This window comes from Miscanthus floridulus, chromosome 5 (genome assembly GCF_019320115.1).
Source record: "Miscanthus floridulus cultivar M001 chromosome 5, ASM1932011v1, whole genome shotgun sequence".
Taxonomy (NCBI): Eukaryota; Viridiplantae; Streptophyta; class Magnoliopsida; order Poales; family Poaceae; genus Miscanthus; species Miscanthus floridulus.
Window position 1 is genome coordinate 9,190,633 of NC_089584.1, and position 19,078 is coordinate 9,209,710.

General features: G+C 43.2%; 1 protein-coding gene across 1 annotated transcript; it reads right to left on the minus strand.

Moving 5' to 3' along the window:
- Positions 1-267: 267 nt before the first annotated feature.
- LOC136451466 (GDSL esterase/lipase At5g03610-like) lies at positions 268-3,272 on the minus strand. The gene is made up of 4 exons (XM_066452172.1): positions 3,026-3,272; positions 2,667-2,927; positions 1,025-1,290; positions 268-939 (listed from the first exon to the last, which is right to left on the minus strand). Exons 1-4 carry the CDS (start codon positions 3,120-3,122, stop codon positions 418-420), a joined length of 1,146 nt encoding a protein of 381 aa, XP_066308269.1. The 5' UTR covers positions 3,123-3,272; the 3' UTR covers positions 268-417.
- Positions 3,273-19,078: the final 15,806 nt, after the last annotated feature.

A 19,078-nucleotide genomic window follows, 5' to 3' on the forward strand; every position in this document is an offset into this window, starting at 1 on the left:
AGGGTGAGGCAAGGCGGCGGCGTAGCGTTGCGTAGCGAAGTGGAGACGGAAACCGGGAGGTGATAGAAACCAGCGCGTTGGGAAGGAGAGAGCCAGACTGAGCCAGACCTGGAGAAAACGAGATCCATTTCCGTTTCCACCCAGCCTGGCTACGGACTGCTTTAAGCAGCGTGCAGGCCTGGCCCGGGGAGCGACTAGGGAAACAAACAAGTCTACTTGCAGCCCACGAGTCTATCCCTGGCTCCTGTCCAGGCAAACAAACATGCCTAAAGGATTTCACTAAGGATCCATTTTTAGAGGAACAATGACAGGAGAATTTCACTAAGGATTCAACAGCTTAGTTAGCTTTTATTTTGATGAGTACTCTATTTTTCATCTCATAGGGGAAATGTGATATTTTAAGAATCCCAACTGGGCTCAGGTAGACAGAAGGAACTCGTGGATCTTGGGCCTGAATGTTCGGGCGACGGCGGCCCACCCGGCCTGCGTCGGGTGGACGTCGTCCCAGTAGAAATGCTTGCTCGGGTCATCACACAGCGTGTACTGCCGCCTGCCGCTCTCATCCTGCTGCCCGCAGTGGCCGTCGGCGCTGAAGCTCTCGCAGCACGGCCGCCTCGGCTCCGCGAACCTCTCCGCCGCCGCCGCCCGCGCGTCCTCGACGAAGGCGGCGAAGGGCGTGTTGAGGTCGAGCAGGAGGAACGTGCGGTTGGCCGGGTCGAGCGCGGCGAGCACGGACTGGAGCGCCGCGTTGTGCTGCGCGGCGCCCGCGTTGGCGAGCGGGTCGCAGGCAGTGTAGTTGAGCGCGCGGGTGAAGAGCGGCGTGCACCCCATCGGGTGCAGGTTGGTGACCACCACCTTGCGCATGCCCACCTCGTCGCGCAGCCGCCTCAGCTGCTCCCGGAGCTGCCGCACCACCGCCGGGATATAGGCGATCGCGGCCTGCGTGCATGCTCACTGTTCAGTACTGCTAAGTAAGAGTAAGACAGCGACGAGATATAGTATATGGTGGTGATAACTGGCGTACGCTTGTGCTGTTGTCCTTTTCGGCGGCGTAGGAGTAGTCGTTGCCGGCGACGACGACGACGGCGATCCCGGCGTCGCAGCCGCGGGTGGGAGGCGGGTGGTGCGCCTGGAACAGGTCGATCTGCGCGCCGATGTTGCGCTGGAAGTAGCCGGTGTCCAGCACGCCCGCGCCTCCGACGGCGAAGTTCATGCCACGCGCCATGAGCCCGCGCGCGGCGCCCCTGCGCAGCTTGTACGCCACCGGCGTTGGCACTCCGATCGCGGAGGCTGCATGCATGCAATGCATTGGTTCCAATCTAGCATAGTTAGCACACACTTTCGTAGCACAGGAAAAATAAAGCAGCTACCACTAGTACTCTAGTAGGATCGGAGCAGTAGAATAAACTACACTGAATTGATGTACTGCTGGAAAAGGAAAGGTCAAGGTTAGGTCGGAGCATGGGGAATCTTTACTTGCCCCTTGTACTACCACTTCAGCATTCCCATGCATTTCAGATGCATGCGTGCATGTGGTGGCTGTCTAAAACACACGAGAAAAGAATGGTGTCCATCCATCTCGCGTGGTCTAAATTCGTCAACCGATTAACGAAAACGCATGAGTATTTTTCTCTCACAACAAAACAACATTAGCCGGCTTATAAGCCACATAAACGAAGCGAACATGGTATCAAACAAGAAAACTAGAAGTAGAACTATGCAATTTCGTGGTGCTTCATCAATCAAAATATAAAAGAGACAATAACAGCATGGGGATAAATGATGCCATGGTCCAATCCAAATGCCTGAAAATAAGAGATTACCATCAGTCCATCGATCAGCTCCGTTGGATCAAGATCGGACTGATAGAATTCTACCTACCTTTATGACTTCCATTTGCGAACTATTAGTTGTCCTTCCTCCCATGTTTAGTCATGGATGGCGATTGATCGGACAGGAGAGACCGAGAGAGAAGCAAAGCATACTAACCAGAAAGCCGTTGAGATGATGTACGATGCATGGAGCTGATTATTGGTTACTGGGCGCCTAATGAGCTTCCGAACAGTTTCTGAACATATATGAACTGAAGGTCCACCCGGTGATACAGATTTTTTTTAATAAGGGGAAACGCGTGTGTGAATGCGCCGCTGCAATTGCACTAGCAAGCTTCCTACCAGCTGTTCGATTGGCTGATTTGTATCGTTGCTAATTTATTTATATGAGAAATTGGCTGATTTATATCGTTGCTAATTTATTTATATGAGAAAGAAGTACCGCTCACTGGTTTATATAAATAATATCACGTGAGAGGGGGCTAGCCAGCCCCAGCCGATCGGGCTCATCACTCAGCAGCAGTGACAGCAGCCGCCATGGCATTGATTGCCCACCCAACCAACTAACGGAAGCTGGCGCGCGCGCCATCAATGCGAGAGGGACTCCCAACGATCCATCGTCCTCTCCTCCTCCCCTCTCCAACGCGAAGATGCAGCAGCCATGCCATTGAAGCATGGTCGTCAACATGCATTTATTGCTCCTGCTCTCCCAGCTCGCTCTGGACAGCCACTGCGGCGGGGCTCCATCGCCATGTGCTTTAACTCGCCTTGCATTGCTCACTTCACTTCTTTTCACTACTACGAATAGCACAGGGGACGGAGTACTCAACTGACCTATGAAGTCGGTGAGGACGCGGCCGTCGGAGAAGCGGCCGGTGGGCCGGCCGGGGAAGGTGACGCCGTACGGGTCGTACCACACGCGGGTCAGCTCCCGCCCGAGGTCGCCCAGGTTCCCCGTGTCCGCGTACGAGTCCCCGAACACCCACACCGGCGACGATTGCTTGCCGGCGTTGTTGTCGCAGCCGCTAGCGTCTCCCTCGTCCCTGTGCTTGCGCAGCGCCTCTGCCGCCGCGGGCGTCGTCAACGCCGTGAGGCCTGAATCATGTCATGACTCATGAGTAAGGATTAAGGAATCAAAAGTTGGATTAATTGATAAATGCTGTGGCCTGTGGCTAGATATGTTTTCTTCTTACTGATGAGAAGAAGCAGGAGCGTCGTCGTCGGCACGGTAGCCGGAGCTTGACGAGGGAGGCGGAGGCCACGACGGCGGCGATGATTCGTGTCCTCCATCTCCGTCGCGTCGCCTCGTCGACGGCGTGGCCCTGCCCTCTCTGGCTCTCTCTTCCGATCACAGGGTGGTGGATTGGTGGGGATGGAAATTAAATTGGTTCGGATGACCCCGAAGGCCGCGGCTCTGCGTACATATATACACAAACACAGCAGCGGTACACACCGGCATAGTCGCTTTGCGCCTAGTGGTGCAGGACTTTCTTTGCTGAATACAACGACAAATCCCAAACAATTTAAAATAGACTAGAGTAGGCTAGAGTTGAAACTCAACAGAAACAATCAAAGTTCAGGCACGTGAATACCTGTTTTTCAAGCACTCCTATCTCAGGCTAAGTCTTTGGATATATTCCATCATTTCAAGTCTTCTTTTATTGCCTCTACCCAAGTCAACTTCGATTTTCTTCTGCCTCTCTTCACATTACTATCCTAGCTTAGGATTTCACTACGCACCGGTGCCTTTGAATGTTTCCATTGGGCATATCCAAACCACCTCAACCGGTGTTCGATAAGTTTTTTTTCAATGGTGCTACCCCTAATTTATCATTTATATCATCGTTCCGAACTCGATCCCTTCTTTATGACCGTAAATCCAACGCAACATACGCATTTCCGCGACACTTATCTGTTGAACATGTCGTCTTTTTTAGACCAACATTCTACACCATACAACATAGCAGGTCTAATCGTCATCCTATAAAACTTGCCTTTTAGCTTCTGTGGTACCCTTTTGTCACATAGGACACCAGATGCTTGGCGCCACTTCATCCACCCTGCTTTGATTTTATGGCTAACATCTTCATCAATATCCCTGTCTCTCTATAGCATTGACCCTAAATATCGAAAAATATCCTTCCTAGGCACTACTTGGTCTTCCAAACTAATATATTCCTCCTCCCGAGTAGTAGTGCCGAAGTCACATCTCATATACCCAGTTTTAGTTCTACTGAGTCTAAAATCTTTGGACTCCAAAGTTTTCTGCCATAACTCTAGTTTCTGATTCACTCCTGTCTGACTTTTATCAACTAGCACTACATCGTCCACGAAAAGCATACACCAAGGGATGCCTCTTGTATATCCCTTGTGACCTCATACATCACTAAGGCAAATAGATAAGGACTCAAAGCTGACCCTTGATGTAGTCCTATCCTAATCGAGAAGTCATCCGTGTCTCCATCACTTATTCGAACACTAGTCACAACATTGTTGTACATGTCCTTAATGAGCCCAACGTACTTCATTGGTACTTTATGTTTGTCCAAAGCCCACCATATAACATTCATTGGTATTTTATCATGAGCCTTCTTCAAGTCAATAAAAACTATGTGTAAGTCATTCTTCTCCCTATACCGCTCCATAACTTGTCTTATTAAGAAAATGGTTTCCATGGTTGACCTTTCGGGCATAAAACCAAATTGGTTCATAGAGATCCGCGTTATTGCTCTCAAGCAATGCTCGATAACTCTCCCATAGCTTAATAGTATGGCTCATCAACTTAATTCTCCGGTAATTAGTATAACTTTAAATATCCCCTTTATTCTTGTAGATCGGTACCAATATATTTCTCCTCCACTCATCAGGCATCTTGTTCGATTGAAAAATATGGTTAAACAGCTTGGTTAGACATACTATAGCTATGTCCCCAAGGCATCTCCACACCTCGATTGGGATACCATCCGGTTCCATCGCCTTATCTCCTTTCATCCTTTTCAATACCTCTCTGACCTCAGATTCTTGGATTCACCGCACAAAGCGCCTATTGGTGTCATCAAAAGAGCCATCCAACTGAAAGGTTTCTTTGCGGAATAATATTATTTAAACTAAATACTTGGTATAAACTCACCTTAAAGGTGTTTATTAGTACTAATTGGAAGTATACGCACTAAACGCAACCCAACCCAACGCCAACGCACAAGTAAGAGCTTGTTTGATACAAGGTAAATACGAATGCATCCAAATAAGCAGCCTGTTCACTTGGTTGTATTTGGCTTATAAGCCATGGCTTATTAGCCAACGAACAATATTTTTTTCACACCAAACCAGCCAACAGTACTTTCAGCCATGGCTTATCTAATTAGAATATTTTTTTGGCGTGAGTAAGGCTTTATTGAAGATCAGGCATGTGCTACAGAACACCGGTGTCGGCACCCTCACCCGCCTCAGGAGGAAAAGATGAGCAGTTACGTCTTCATTTTTCACCAACTCGCTGATGTCCAGGTAGAACTGCTAGCCTACCTAAATAAGAATCATACGGACAACGCGGAGTACATCCTCGTCTGCTAACAAAGCCGGATAGATGGTTTCAACACTAGCATCGCAACGCAGGGAATCAACACCGCCCACAACACCAAGAAGCACTAGCGCAACCTGGTTCGTGCCGATGCTGAGCAGGTGGCCAACCACATCACCGCTGATGAGCAAAAGGGCCTCATGGCTATAGAGGAGGAGGAGGACGACGCTGATACCAACGACAAGGATGAGGACGAGGGCAGTGATACCGACGATGAGTAGAGGAGTAAATAAAGTTTCATTTGATGTATCTCACATTGCATTTGATGTATCTTTCTTATGTTGGGAGTACGGATAGAGTACATGTTGTTACTCTTTCCTTATGTTGTTACTCTTTCTTATATATTTTCCCTTGTATTTTATGTCAGACGCGTTCAAATGTACAGAGATTTTGATTTGTGAAGTCTAATTTGCATGTCTGTGTTTACTTTTGTTAAACTTTGTATTAGGTGGGTTAAACTCCGTTGAGAATGGTGTAGATCAGATCCTTTGGTCAATTGATAGCCGGTTTCTAGCCCCTGTTGGTTGGTTTTGCCTGTAGGTTTCTTTCTGGTACTCTTTCTAATCTGTAGTATGGTAAACATGCATAACAGAATTATTCGATCAAGTCTCGCATCGATGTAATGCCTAATGGAGGAGCCACATATCTATTCAAAATTTACAGCACACACAAGAAAGTCCGAGCATCATAAATCTGACTGGGATGGACACATCTCACGTTATATTATATAGGAAAACCTGTTTCGTATGAATACATTCGTTGAGTCCCTAAAGGAAACAAATAAAATTGAAACTAGTTACATGTCCCGGTTCGTTCAAATTTACGCTGCTCGGACTATTAGGCAAGCAAACAGTTTACAAGAAACAAGTAAACATCATTTCATCGAATATACTAGAGGGACGTGGTCGAGGGAAAAGTTGTGATCATTTGTTGTAGAGTACACATCCGTGGTATGGTAACTAGTTTCCATCTATAAGAATGATTTCGGTTAGTGTCAATCGACGGAAGGGGAAAGCCACTCATGACTACTACTACTGATACAAATGTTATGACTGAGTGCACTCCGTACGCAATAGTTTTACTCATAGCTCTGTACTGTATAGTGTCCGACGAGATAAAATATGTCGCATTTGGACTTTCTTGCAAACGCAGTAAAATATGAGAATAAAGCGAATACGGCAGGAAAGTTGGACACAAGAAGTGAATCGAGAAAAAGAGCTTTTGACCACCATGACACGCTTGAGACTTGAATGCCTGGTGCGGTTGTGATAGGTCTTTTCTGTACTTATTTCACTCCAATCCAAGCAGTCACGACAATCGAGGGGTAGACTGATTGCTATGACACTCTATCAATCAATTTGCACTAGCTATTTGATATCCATGTAACTTTTCTAACAATCTGAATGTATGAAAACTATGTAGTACCATTGCCGGGAAGAGCAAGGAAGCCAAGGCCTCAAACTCGTGGAATTATGCTTGACAAAATGAGCAAATCACTAGGAGGAGCGAGGATGCGCATCTCTGTTGCTGAGGGGAACAGAAGGCCACATGATCTAGTGCAAGCTGCCAAGTTTGCCTCCAAGGTAGGTGTAGTAGTCACGAAGGAAGTACCAATTTTGACGCATTGGAAAGAATACAAGGGGGAGAAGCTCGGTGTCGTCTATTGCACAAGATTTGTGGAAAGGCTAAATGTATGTATGGGTATCCCCCTTGACATTCAACTTTGCTTTGAGCAACTTTAATGGATTTACTTTTCATTCACACTACTGTGTGTAGGGAAGGTTGCATGTTAACGGTGCTCACTCACAACAAAAAGCTTGCCGAAATGTAATGTAGTCTATGGTACGACAGGAACGCTATAGGTCGAAGAAAACATACTTCAATGGCGTCCCTGCTAATCAAATTCGTATGACCTCTCCTGTCTCGTCCATAAACGATGCACAGTGGTGTGAGCTTGTGAAGATTTGGTCTAGTGCTAATAACAAGGTGTGTGAACCCATCGATTTCCTATCTAGTCTTGCTATGGTCTACTTGTGCTGCAGTCTAACACAAATGAAGCTATAGAAAATATCTGAGAAGAACAAATGAAACCGTGCAAAAGTGAAGTACCACCAGGCTACAAGATCTCGCTCCTATGTTGTACAGATGTAAAAATTTGTAAGTGATGGTTTTGTTTTATTGTTACTCTTGCCTTTGTATAAATATAAACCGAAACTCATGTGCAATGTGAATAGAAGGAGAACAAGAGGAATACAGCAGAACAACATCAAAGACTTGAAGAAGAAAATGATCCACCTGATGAAGAACAACATCAAGTACATGTAAGTGAGTGGAGTAGTTTTGATTAGACTAGGGTTGTCGTTCTAATTTTTTGTATCCCTATATTCACAGACCCTCTTAAGGCTATTCAGTTGCTACATGGTGCTTCAAATACATACATGTCGATGATAATTTTCTAATAATAAGAACCATTATGTGCACTCAAGAATTTTTTTTAATTATATCCATCTAATGCCCAAACGGCTTTAGGCTAGGCATCAATGTCATATACCACATCATTGCCTCCTCTCCACATCCCTCCTTGGTTTTCCCTCTAAGTCATAAGGTCGTAATAATACCACGAAACCTCTCATCGGCCCTAATTCTATCCCTCTAATCTCATGGTCGTTTGCTGAAGTTTGTCATATCTTTGATAATTTTAGGCATTCAAAAAAATAGGAGGTGTATATTTGTAATGTTCACAAGCTTCTATTATATTCTTATAATTATTCAAAAACTCATACCTAGAGTATATATTTCACTAAATTAATACCCATACACAATCAGCACAATACAGATCTCATTGGACACACACACACATATGTATTTGCCAAATGTGCAGGCGCGGAAACGGTTTCTGGAGCTAAAACCAAACAAAAATAGTGAGGGTCAAAAGCGAAAGCCACCGAATCATGGCTTGCCCTCTAGCTTTACCGTCTTTATACCCTAAAACTAGGGCCTGACTCTCTCGGCTGGACGGCTAACCGCCACCTACCCTAGGCTACTGGCAGTTAGGCGGACAAGTCCACTTTGCGTGCAACAGGCAACTGCATTTCTAATTTTCTATTCTGCATGGGTCCCTATCCTACACCGTGGAGTCATACTGCGGTGTGCGGTCACTAGTAGATAGATGGACTCTAGTCCCGGTTGGCAACTGCATTTCTGATTTTCTATTCTACATGGGTCCCTATCCTGCACCTTAGAGTCATGCTACGGTGTGTGGTCACTAGTAGATAGATGGACTCTGGTCCTGGTTGGCAACTGCATTTCTGATTTTCTATTCTACGTGGGTCCCTATCCTGCACCGCAGTCATGCTGCGGTGTGTGGTCACTAGTAGATAGATGGACTCTAGTCCCAGTTGGGAATGAGCTTTAAACCGGGACTACAAGTTCGGGACTAAAAGGCATCACTCTTTAGTCCCGGTTGCCTTGAACCCGGACTAAGGTCCCCCAAGGATAAAAAAAATAATGCCTCCCACATATATGCCTCTGTGAGATTCAAACCCAAGATCTCATGCATTGCCTCGCGCGTACCTTTCCACCCCACCTACACAACACATGTGACTTTGGATGAGATGCTTTTCTTTTGAACTAACTTGTCGAAAGACTTTTAATCCGGGTTGGTAACACCAACCGGGACTAAAATGACCTTTAGTCCGGATTGGTAATACCAACCGGGACTAATATAGACCCTTTAGTCGGGGTTGGTCTTACCAACCGGGACTAAAAGTCCTCTGACACCCAAAAAACTTGGACCCAGGAGTAATGATCACACTAGTCCTAGGTCCAATTCTAACTTAGGATTAATGTGCTAAACCCAAAGTCCTTTCTCTAGTAGTGGGTCATGCCTGCCAGTGGTGGAACCAGCAAAATGAGAAAGGGGCCAGTCTGGCCAGACAAAATACAAGGGCTGGCAAAATGTATATATATTTAATTTAGAGGACATTATTTCCTACCTGAATTAGCATAAGCATACAATGATACAAACTGAATCAAAAATTTGCATGGATGATCATTGCAAATTAGCAATTAAAAAATAGAAATCGCATCATATAAATTATACTTACTTTGCGGCTGCTTGCACCTGCGTGTAGACTATTAGAAATTTAGGCATTTTCATTATCAGTTTAATCCAGAAAAATAACATTAGTAGGTTCGTGACGGCATATATGTACATGTGTATATCTCTAACGAACGCTACAGCATGCAGAGATGACATACAGATAGATACAGTAAAAGCACAGATTACAGTAATCAGAAAGATTAGACTATACCCAGCGGAGGGTCCCATGTTGAGGGCATCGGAGGCTCCATTTGCACTAGTCGACATAGTGCGTTGCTCGAAGTAATGGACCACAGTCGGTGTAGAATGATATTCGCAGTGCAGTCCCATGAACGGATCACCAGGAAAAAGATGCCTTGATGTTCCGTAGGCAATCATCAGGAAGAAGACGTACATGGACGAGCAGTCGTGGATGGATCGCTCCCCAAAAACCTAATCGCCGCACACCCCATGCAAGGTTCTCAAGCGGGCGAGGGTTCTAGAAGCACCTGCTCTCCCGCTGCTCTGTGCGTGCAGAGGTACGGGATGGGGAAGCCAGAAGGCTGCTGAGATGTGGTTTCTCTCAGGAGCGGTTGTGGAAGACGAAGATCTGGACTAACGGAGGACTACGGATATATGGCTACGACAGGAAGGGAGAGAGGCTACGGAGAATTCCAAGAGGCAGTAAACGGAAGTGGAAAGGACGATAACTGACGCAATCAGTTCACCTCTGCCATCAAAGGGAGTAACTCCTATGATTATGTGGACTAAGTGGCAAAAGATTGGCCATGCCCGGCACGGCCACGGCCCGGCCTACGCCCACGCCCATGGCCTGGCCCAGCCGACGGTGGCTGCGGCGCGCACGTGCGTGTGGCACGCCTTTATCCTTTTCTCAGCTTCTCAATATAGATGAATAATTTCCAACCATATAAGCTGAGTCAACATTCAGTCAAAATCCTATATGGTATTAAACCATACAACACTTAATGTTACGCACCATAGAGTTTTATTTGATTTATTAAATATTATATGGGCCAAGCCCATATTATATCCAACAATCCCCACCAAACTTTAGGGTTTGTAACAAAGTAGTCTTAGAACCACATTTCTTTGATATACCAGTGTTTCGATGGAGACTGTTAAGTTGAACATCCATCTAGAGCAATAGTTTCACTTAGTCACAACTAAACAATGGACTAGGTCTTGAATTACTAGTTTTATGTGAGGTGAATGTCATTAAAGTCCTTAGCTGATACTTGGCTGCAAAAGACATCCCCTCTATTTAAAGCATATAAGTCATACTCCAGTGCCTTTCATGAGTATTTAGAGATCACCCAAATCTCATAGACTATGACCAGCAGCCTGACTTATGTAGGTGTGCTCCTCAAAAGATGTTCTGTAGGACAACATCTTTGCTTTAGCAAGCCGCTTGGAACACATTAAGATAAAAACCAACCTACCTTACAGATAGGAAAGATGTGCATCAGAAATGAGTCTTACTAAGGATTTTTCCTCATAATTTACTACTAGCTTGTTTCACCATTCTACTTCATGGGATCTCCGATCACATAGAACAGGTTACCACTATAGTAAATTTCAAGTGGGTCTCAAACCCATCTCTCTCAATGCACTTTCTATCACATTGCGTGATAGACCCTTAGTGAACTAATCCTGCCAGATTGTTAGACATGTGAACATAGTCCAACGCTATTACTCCGGAGTTTCTCAATTTTCTGATAGATTTTAATCGTCTCTTAACATGCCTTGTGGACTTCATGTTGTCCTTAGAACTGTTAACCTTTGTAATCACAGTCTGGTTATCATAGTTCATAGAGATAGCCGGTATAGGTTTTTCAACAGCCGGTAAATCCATAAGGAGATCATGAAGCCACTCAGCCTCAGAGCCAGCAGTGTCTAATGCTATGAGTTCTGCTTCCGTTGTAGACTTTGTTAAGATAGTCTGCTTGCAAGACTTCTAGGAAACAGCGCCACCTCCAAGCAAAAACACATATCCACTTGTGGCGTAAAGCTCATCAGCATCAGAGATCCAGTTGGCATCACAATAGCCTTCCAACACTTTTGGATGTCCGGTATAACGAATACCATAGCTCATAGTGCCCTTTAGATAGCGCATTACTCTCTCAAGAGCACTCCAGTGATCATCTCCCGGGTTTGACACAAACCGGCTCAGCTTGCACACAGCAAAAGAGATGTCAGGCCTTGTTGCACTAGCAAGATACATGAGCAAACCAATGATTTGGGAATATCTCAACTAATCCCTTGCTATTCTATGATTTTCCTCAGTAGCACACTAGGGTCATAAGGTGTAGGAGCAGGTGCACAGTCACTAAATCCAAAATGACTCAGCACATTTTCCACATAGTGGGATTGTAACAGAGTTACCCCACCATCACCTTCTCTCAGAAGCTTGATATTAAGAATAACATCAGCCTCTCCCAAATCTTTCATCTCAAAATTATTAGTTAAAAATTCCTTTACCTCCTCGATCACTTTGAGGCTGGATCCAAAGATCAGTATGTCATCAACATATAAGCACAAAATGACTCATTCACCCCACCATACTGATAGTACACATATTTGTCAGCTTCAATCACGACAAAGCCAGCAGATGTCAAAGTTTTGTCGAACTTCTCATGCCACTGCTTAGGAGCTTGTTTCAGGCCATATAATGACTTTAATAACTTACACACCTTGCCTTCTTGACCATTTGCTAAAAACCCATCCGGCTGATCCATATAGATTTCCTCCTCCAACTCTCCGTTTAGGAAAGCTGTCTTAACGTCCATTTGATGAACGATAAGACCATAAGAGGCTGCCAGGGAAAGCAAAACTCAAATTGTGGTCAATCAGACAACTGGTGAATAAGTATCAAAGAAATCCTCACCTTCCTTTTGAGTATAGCCCTTGGCCACAAGCCTTGCCTTATACCTCTCGATAGTACCATCAGGCCTAAGTTTTTTCTTGAACACCCATTTGCACCCTATAGGCTTGCACCCATAGGGATGATCAACAATTTCCCAAGTTTTATTAGACATAACAGAATCCATCTCACTCCGTACTGCTTCCTTCCATAAGTCAGCATTAGGAGAGGAATATGCCTCTTCAATGATCGTTGGTGTGTCATCCACAAGGTACACAATATAGTGATCATCAAAAGACTTTGCAGTCCTCCATCTCTTACTTTTTCTTGTAACTATAGTGTCATCCTCCTCAGGATTTTGCATATAGGGTTCCTTAGTTTGCTCTATTGGAATAAAATTTTTATGCTCATAGGGAATTATAAATTCATGACTAGTCGCGCTAGGTGCATTTTTCATGGGAAACTCATTCTAAAAAAATGTAGCGTCTCTAGATTCCATGATTGTATCAACAGCCATCTCAGGAACACTAGAGTTTATGATTAAAAATCTACAACCCACGCTGTGAACAACATAACGAAGAAAGACACAATTAATAGTCTTTGGTCCAAGCTTTCGCTTTTTGTTTATTGGCACATTCACCTTTGCCAAACAACCCCAAGTTCGCAGGTAAGAGAGATTTAATCTCTTCTTCTCTCATTCCTCGAATGGTATAATTTCTTTGTTCTTTGTGGGCACTCTATTCAGGACATGACATGTTGTCAATATAGCCTCACCCCACCATTCCTTAGATAGTCCCGCAGTCTCTAACATGGTATTTACCAAATCAGTTAGAGTGCGGTTTTTTTTCTCTACAATCCCATTGGACTGTGGTGAGTATGGTGGCGTCCTCTCATGAATAATTCCATGCACCGTGCAAAACTCAGAAAATTCATTTGAGAAATATTCTCCCCCGCGATCGGACCGCAAACGCTTGATTTTCTTCTCAAGTTAATTTTCTACCTCAGCTTTATAGACTTTAAAATAATACAATGATTCATCTTTAGTTTTTAATAAATACACGTAGCAAAATCTAGTACAATCATCTATAAATGTTATGAAGTATCGTCTACCGCCTTTAGTTAATTCGCCATTCATTTCGCATAAATCAGAGTGAATGAGTTCTAATGGTGCCAAGTTCCTTGCCTCAGCAGCCTTGTGAGGCTTGCGCGGTTGCTTCGATTGCACACATACTTGGCACTTAGAATCTTTGACTAAGTTAAATTTTGGGATTAAATTCAGATTTGCAAGCCGCGTGAGACAACCAAAATTAATGTGACAAAGTCGTGAATGCCAAATATTCGACTCATCCAAAATATTCACATTATTCACCACTTTATTACACACATCATCAAGCAAAGATAAGCGGAACAAGCCTCTGCAATCATAACCTTTTCAAACAAATGTTCCATGTCTCGACACAACACATTTATTGGACTCAAGCACAATTTTAAAGCCATCACGTGTAAGATTGAGATGGCGGACTAGAGGGGGGGTGAATAGTCCTTTCTAAAATTAATCACGTCGGCTAACCGAAACAAGTGCGGAATTAGAACTATCGATCTAGCCAAGACTACACCCCTCTATCTATGTTCTCTAGCACCCTCCAAAGATACTAATTAAGCAACAACGATGCCAGGCTAGCTAGAGCTCACCTAACCAATTCTAGGAGCAAGGTCACACAAACCTATGCCACTAGTACTTTAAGCAACAAGGGAGCTCCTACACATGCTAGTAAGCAAAAGCACAAAGCCAACTAAGCTCACTAGCAATGCTTAATAACAAGACAACCAATGCCAAATTAGAGAGCGTAAATACTTAGCTACACAAACTAAGCAAAGTGACTAACAAGGTTACACAAACCTAATTAGCCACGCAAGGGAGCTACTTCTATGCTACACAAGCAAGAAGGTAACTAGTAAGCTACTTAGGCTAACTAGTTACAAGAGCAACTACACAAGCACAATGTATATGAAAGTAATTACAAGCTTGTGTAACGAGGATGCAAACCAATGGGAAGAACAAGGTTGACACGATGATTTTTCTCCTGAGGTTCACGTGCTTGCCAACATGATACATCCCCATTGTGTCGACCGCTCACTTAGTGGTTCGGTGGCTAATTGGCATCACCCGCCAAGCCTACACATCGGGCACCGCAAGAACTTACCCCGAAAGTGAGGGTAGCTCAATGACACGCTCAACTAGAGTTGCTCTTCACGGCTCCCGCGGGGCGAGCACAATGCCCCTCACAAAGCTCTTCTTTGGAGCACCGCACAAGCTTCTTGCGTGCTTCGATGGAGACCACCACCAAGCCGCCTAGGAGGTGACAACCTCCAAGAGTAATAAGCACCACCGGCTTGCAACTCGATCACCTAGTGCCACTCGATGCAACCTCACGATGCAATCGCACTAGAATCGCTGTCTCACACAATCGAATGATCACTATCAAGTATATGTGAGATGGAGGGCTCCTAAGCACTATTACACAAGCCACCAAGGCTCTAGTGTGCTCAGCTAGCAGCCCAAGGCCAACCATGACTTCTATTTATAACCCCACGAACAAATAGAGCCGTTACCCCTTCACTGGGCAAAAGTCAGGACGACCGCACGCTCTGGTCCGATTGACCAGATGCTGGACCCCAGCATCTGGTCGTGCGATCCACGCCATGTGTCCCCTTCTTTAAACGCTGATCACACGATCCCAATGGTCATCTGTCAATCGGACGCAACAGCTTGAACTGACCGGATGCAGGAACCCTAGTGTCCGGTCGTTTCTAGTAAGGTACCAGACATGACCGGACGCGTCCGATCGGTCGCGATCGGACGCTCCACCAGCGTCCGGTAACTTCCAGCTTCTCTATTCTGCCTGCATCAACACACATCTACCTGTATCAACTACTAAATGATGCTAAGGTGTATAGAATAAACCTTTGAAGCATATACCAATCAGATTTGCACCTTTAAGTTCATCCTTAGCACCATGGTTAGCTAGATATCACTTGGAAATAAAAGCACTAGATACCTTTGTGAGATCAATATTAAAAGCAAGGTACTAGCATTACTTGAAAAACATACCAAGTGTCTAGCTATCATCCTATGCATGTTAGTTATCAAATCATCATTCAAGTTCTACAACTAGCATACACCACACAAGCATGCATATTGAATTTGAAAGCTTATGCAATGCAAGCAAGCACATGAATATGCACATATCAAATGCAATCAATCAAAGTTCATGAGCTTGCTCCCCCTACTTGTGAGCTTCTCTTGTCCAAGAATTTTGATCCATCTCTTTTCTTCAATGTTGCTCCCTCTTTATCCATGTCCATGTCCAACCTCTACTTCTTTGAGCTTTTATATCTTATCCTACTTCTTTGAGCTTTTATATCTTATCTCTCCCCCTTATACAATCTTAATCTCAAAGCTTTCATTATCTTTGTACAATCTCTCCTCCTTTGTCATCAATTTTCATAAAAGGTGTGCTTCTTATTGATGCAAAGGTATGCATTTGGGGTAGATGGTTGAGGCTTGAGTCTTGCATTTTTTATGGACATCACTTGATTGTTGGAATGACACCATTTGTAGATACCACTTGTAACTTGTACCACTTGTATCTTATGTAGGGCTTCTTGAGATACCACACATAAGATTTTTGATCTTGATATCAATTTGTGGGACACCTCCCCCTATGTGATAGCATGGGTCATCCATTTGATACGCTTGAGCTCTTGTAGGTGAAGGATGCATTCTTCATTTGATGATCACTTAAGGTTGAGGATCACTTGTGGAACCATTTTCTTGCATGATTGATATTATGTGTAGATGTGATATCACTTGAAAGAATCTTCTAGTATGGAACCACTTGTTGGATTTTTCAATAAAAACCATTTCTTGAACATTTGTTATCTTCATGAGTACCACTTATAGGATATCACTTGTGAGTTGATCTAGACATCATTTGTAGATTTTTGATAAAATACTTGAGTCTAGATACCATTTGAAACAAACAAACTAGATATCAATTTGCATTGTTGTCTTGTGCTTGTACTCTCATCACTATCATGAGCTTCTTTGATTGACTTGAACTAAATTGATTTGCCTAAGCTTCCAAGTCTGGTTTGAACCAATGATAAGCTTCTTCACACCTCTTGCAAGGGTTATCCTACCAATGTTGTACTTGTTATTTGTTAGCAATTCAAATTAAGTCAAGTAATTAGGTTCACTAGCTCATAAACAAATTCATATACTAACCACTAGATCAAGTAATAATTCAAGCAATAGTGGTAGGTTATGAATTTAAACATTTCATTTATTATGCATGATCCTATGGAGCATGTACTATATGCACTAGCCGCATACTAGTAAGGGATGAAATGATCATGCACATTACAATTATACATTTGCTATGTTGGAGTAGAGGATAGTCATATAGATTCCAATTCATTACACCAATAGTAATGTGAAGTCCAGTTATAAGCTTGGTGAAGACCAATAGATACCATGTTGAATTTCATTCTTCACACATATGAAATGAATACCACTTATGATCAAGTGCACTTTCTTGTTATGGTTGGCTTGCTTTATCTTTTGATCTTTGCTTACATGAGAGCATCAATTTGAGAATACCACTTGAAATATCATGACTAGCTCTCTTTTGGGTGTTGCTTGCTTTTCTTGATCAACCCTTTTGATTGCTTCAACTAAGCATCTCAAATGTTCCTCGGATCACCACTTCCATGTTAGACTTCCAAGTACCATACTTGGTTCACCTACACATAGGCGGCAAGCCCCTATACTAGGGAGAAGTGACCTCTCTCCAAGAATCATTCTTGATACTCACTTGAAATGACTTGACTGATCCAAGTGATGGACTTAACTTGGTGAGTAACCATGATTCCTTCTTTAAGTCATTTTCTTTCTTCTTATTTAAGTCATTTTTTTTCTACCAAATGATTACCAATAGTCACTAGAACTTAAACTTCAACTTCATCTTGAGTTTGATCTTGATCTTTCAATTTGAGTACCGAATGTGTGTAAAGTACACTCCACAATCAAATAGCCTTGTACTCTTTGCTTGTCATGCTTCTAGATCATCTGAAAAATCAAACTTAGGTACCTCAAACACTTGTAAACATGTTTCCAACTTGAGGACCTTTCAATCAAAGTGACTCTAGATCAATCCAACATTTGTCACTCTTCTGATAGATTTTGTACCCTTCAAAGAAATAAGAATATCTCCCAAAGTACAAATCCAAATACCATTAAATTTGGTGGAGGTGTGCAATACTAAGTTACCTAGCAGCTGTAAAAATTTTAGCTTCATTTGACTTCTAGATTGCTACCAGATTTCAATTCTTCCACCACTGCTATATGCTGAAAACTTTTGCACTATAGCTGACAAGAACCACTCCAAAACCGAAGCATTTCTTATCCAATTTTCATGAAATTTCTATAGCATCTCATACCATAAGTCTAGAGCATATACATAAATTTTTATGCCAATCCAATAAGTTTTGATTACTCAAACATGGCTAAGATCACAGTTCACTCAGATTTTCAATGTAGGACAGATTTCAATCACTTGAGTTATACTTCATCAAATATGAATCAAACTTGAGACTAACTCGTTTGAATACTTTCACAAGACATAAATCCATTCAATCCACTTACTAAATGTCATCTTATGAACTTATCCAACATAGATTAATCCAAACTTGACTACTAATCAATTATCCATTCAATCATCTCATAGCAAGCAACATTGCATATTTATCCAATTCAATCAACTCATATGCACCCAAATTAAATGATCAACAAGAGATATACCTTGGTTAGCTCATGATCATCCAACTAGCAAGCTTCAACTCAATTATTTGCAAGTCATCAAATATATCCAATGAATTACCAACAATCTTGAATTATAGCACTTGTATATTGATAGCACTTGGACTTCACTCAATTTTCTCTTGGCATTGGGTTTGGATATGCACTAAGCTTCATAACTTGATTCAACATATGATGAACAATGTGAGATCAATTGAATCAAGTCTCCAATGCCGATGGTACCTACAAACAATCATCCACTTTTTGATGGTACCCAAATAATTTTGGGTCCTCTCAAGTTAGGTACAACATACTTAGGCAACGCCTTAGTATGAGTAGCGGGATGTTTTACAATAGCAACCATAGAGGTACCATTACCATCCTTTCTAATCACATTATTATCAATAATTGAAATAGGCTTAGAAATGTCACCTAGGGGACATGAATGTGCCATGTGTCCCCTTTCCTGGCATGAGTAGCACTTTCTCTTTGATTGAGCCTTCTCTTCCTTGCTCATGTGGTGTTTCTCATTGCCTTGCCTCTCATGGATTGCTTGAGCCTTCTTCTCAAGCTTGGTAGGACACTTAGAGGCAAAGTGTCCCAAACTTCCATACTTGAAGCACTTGATGTGAGCATAATTTTTCTTCTCATCTTCATTCTTGCTCATCATCTTGGCATCTTGAGTTTGCATTGGATGCCTTGCCTTTCCATCCCTTATTGTTTTCTTCTTCATCATCATCAAGTCACCACCATCTTCATGATTGATCTTGATTTACTCTTGGGGTGTCTTCTCTTGCTCAACTTATGGCTTTGGTTGAGGCTCTTTTAGTTGCTTCATCAATTGCTT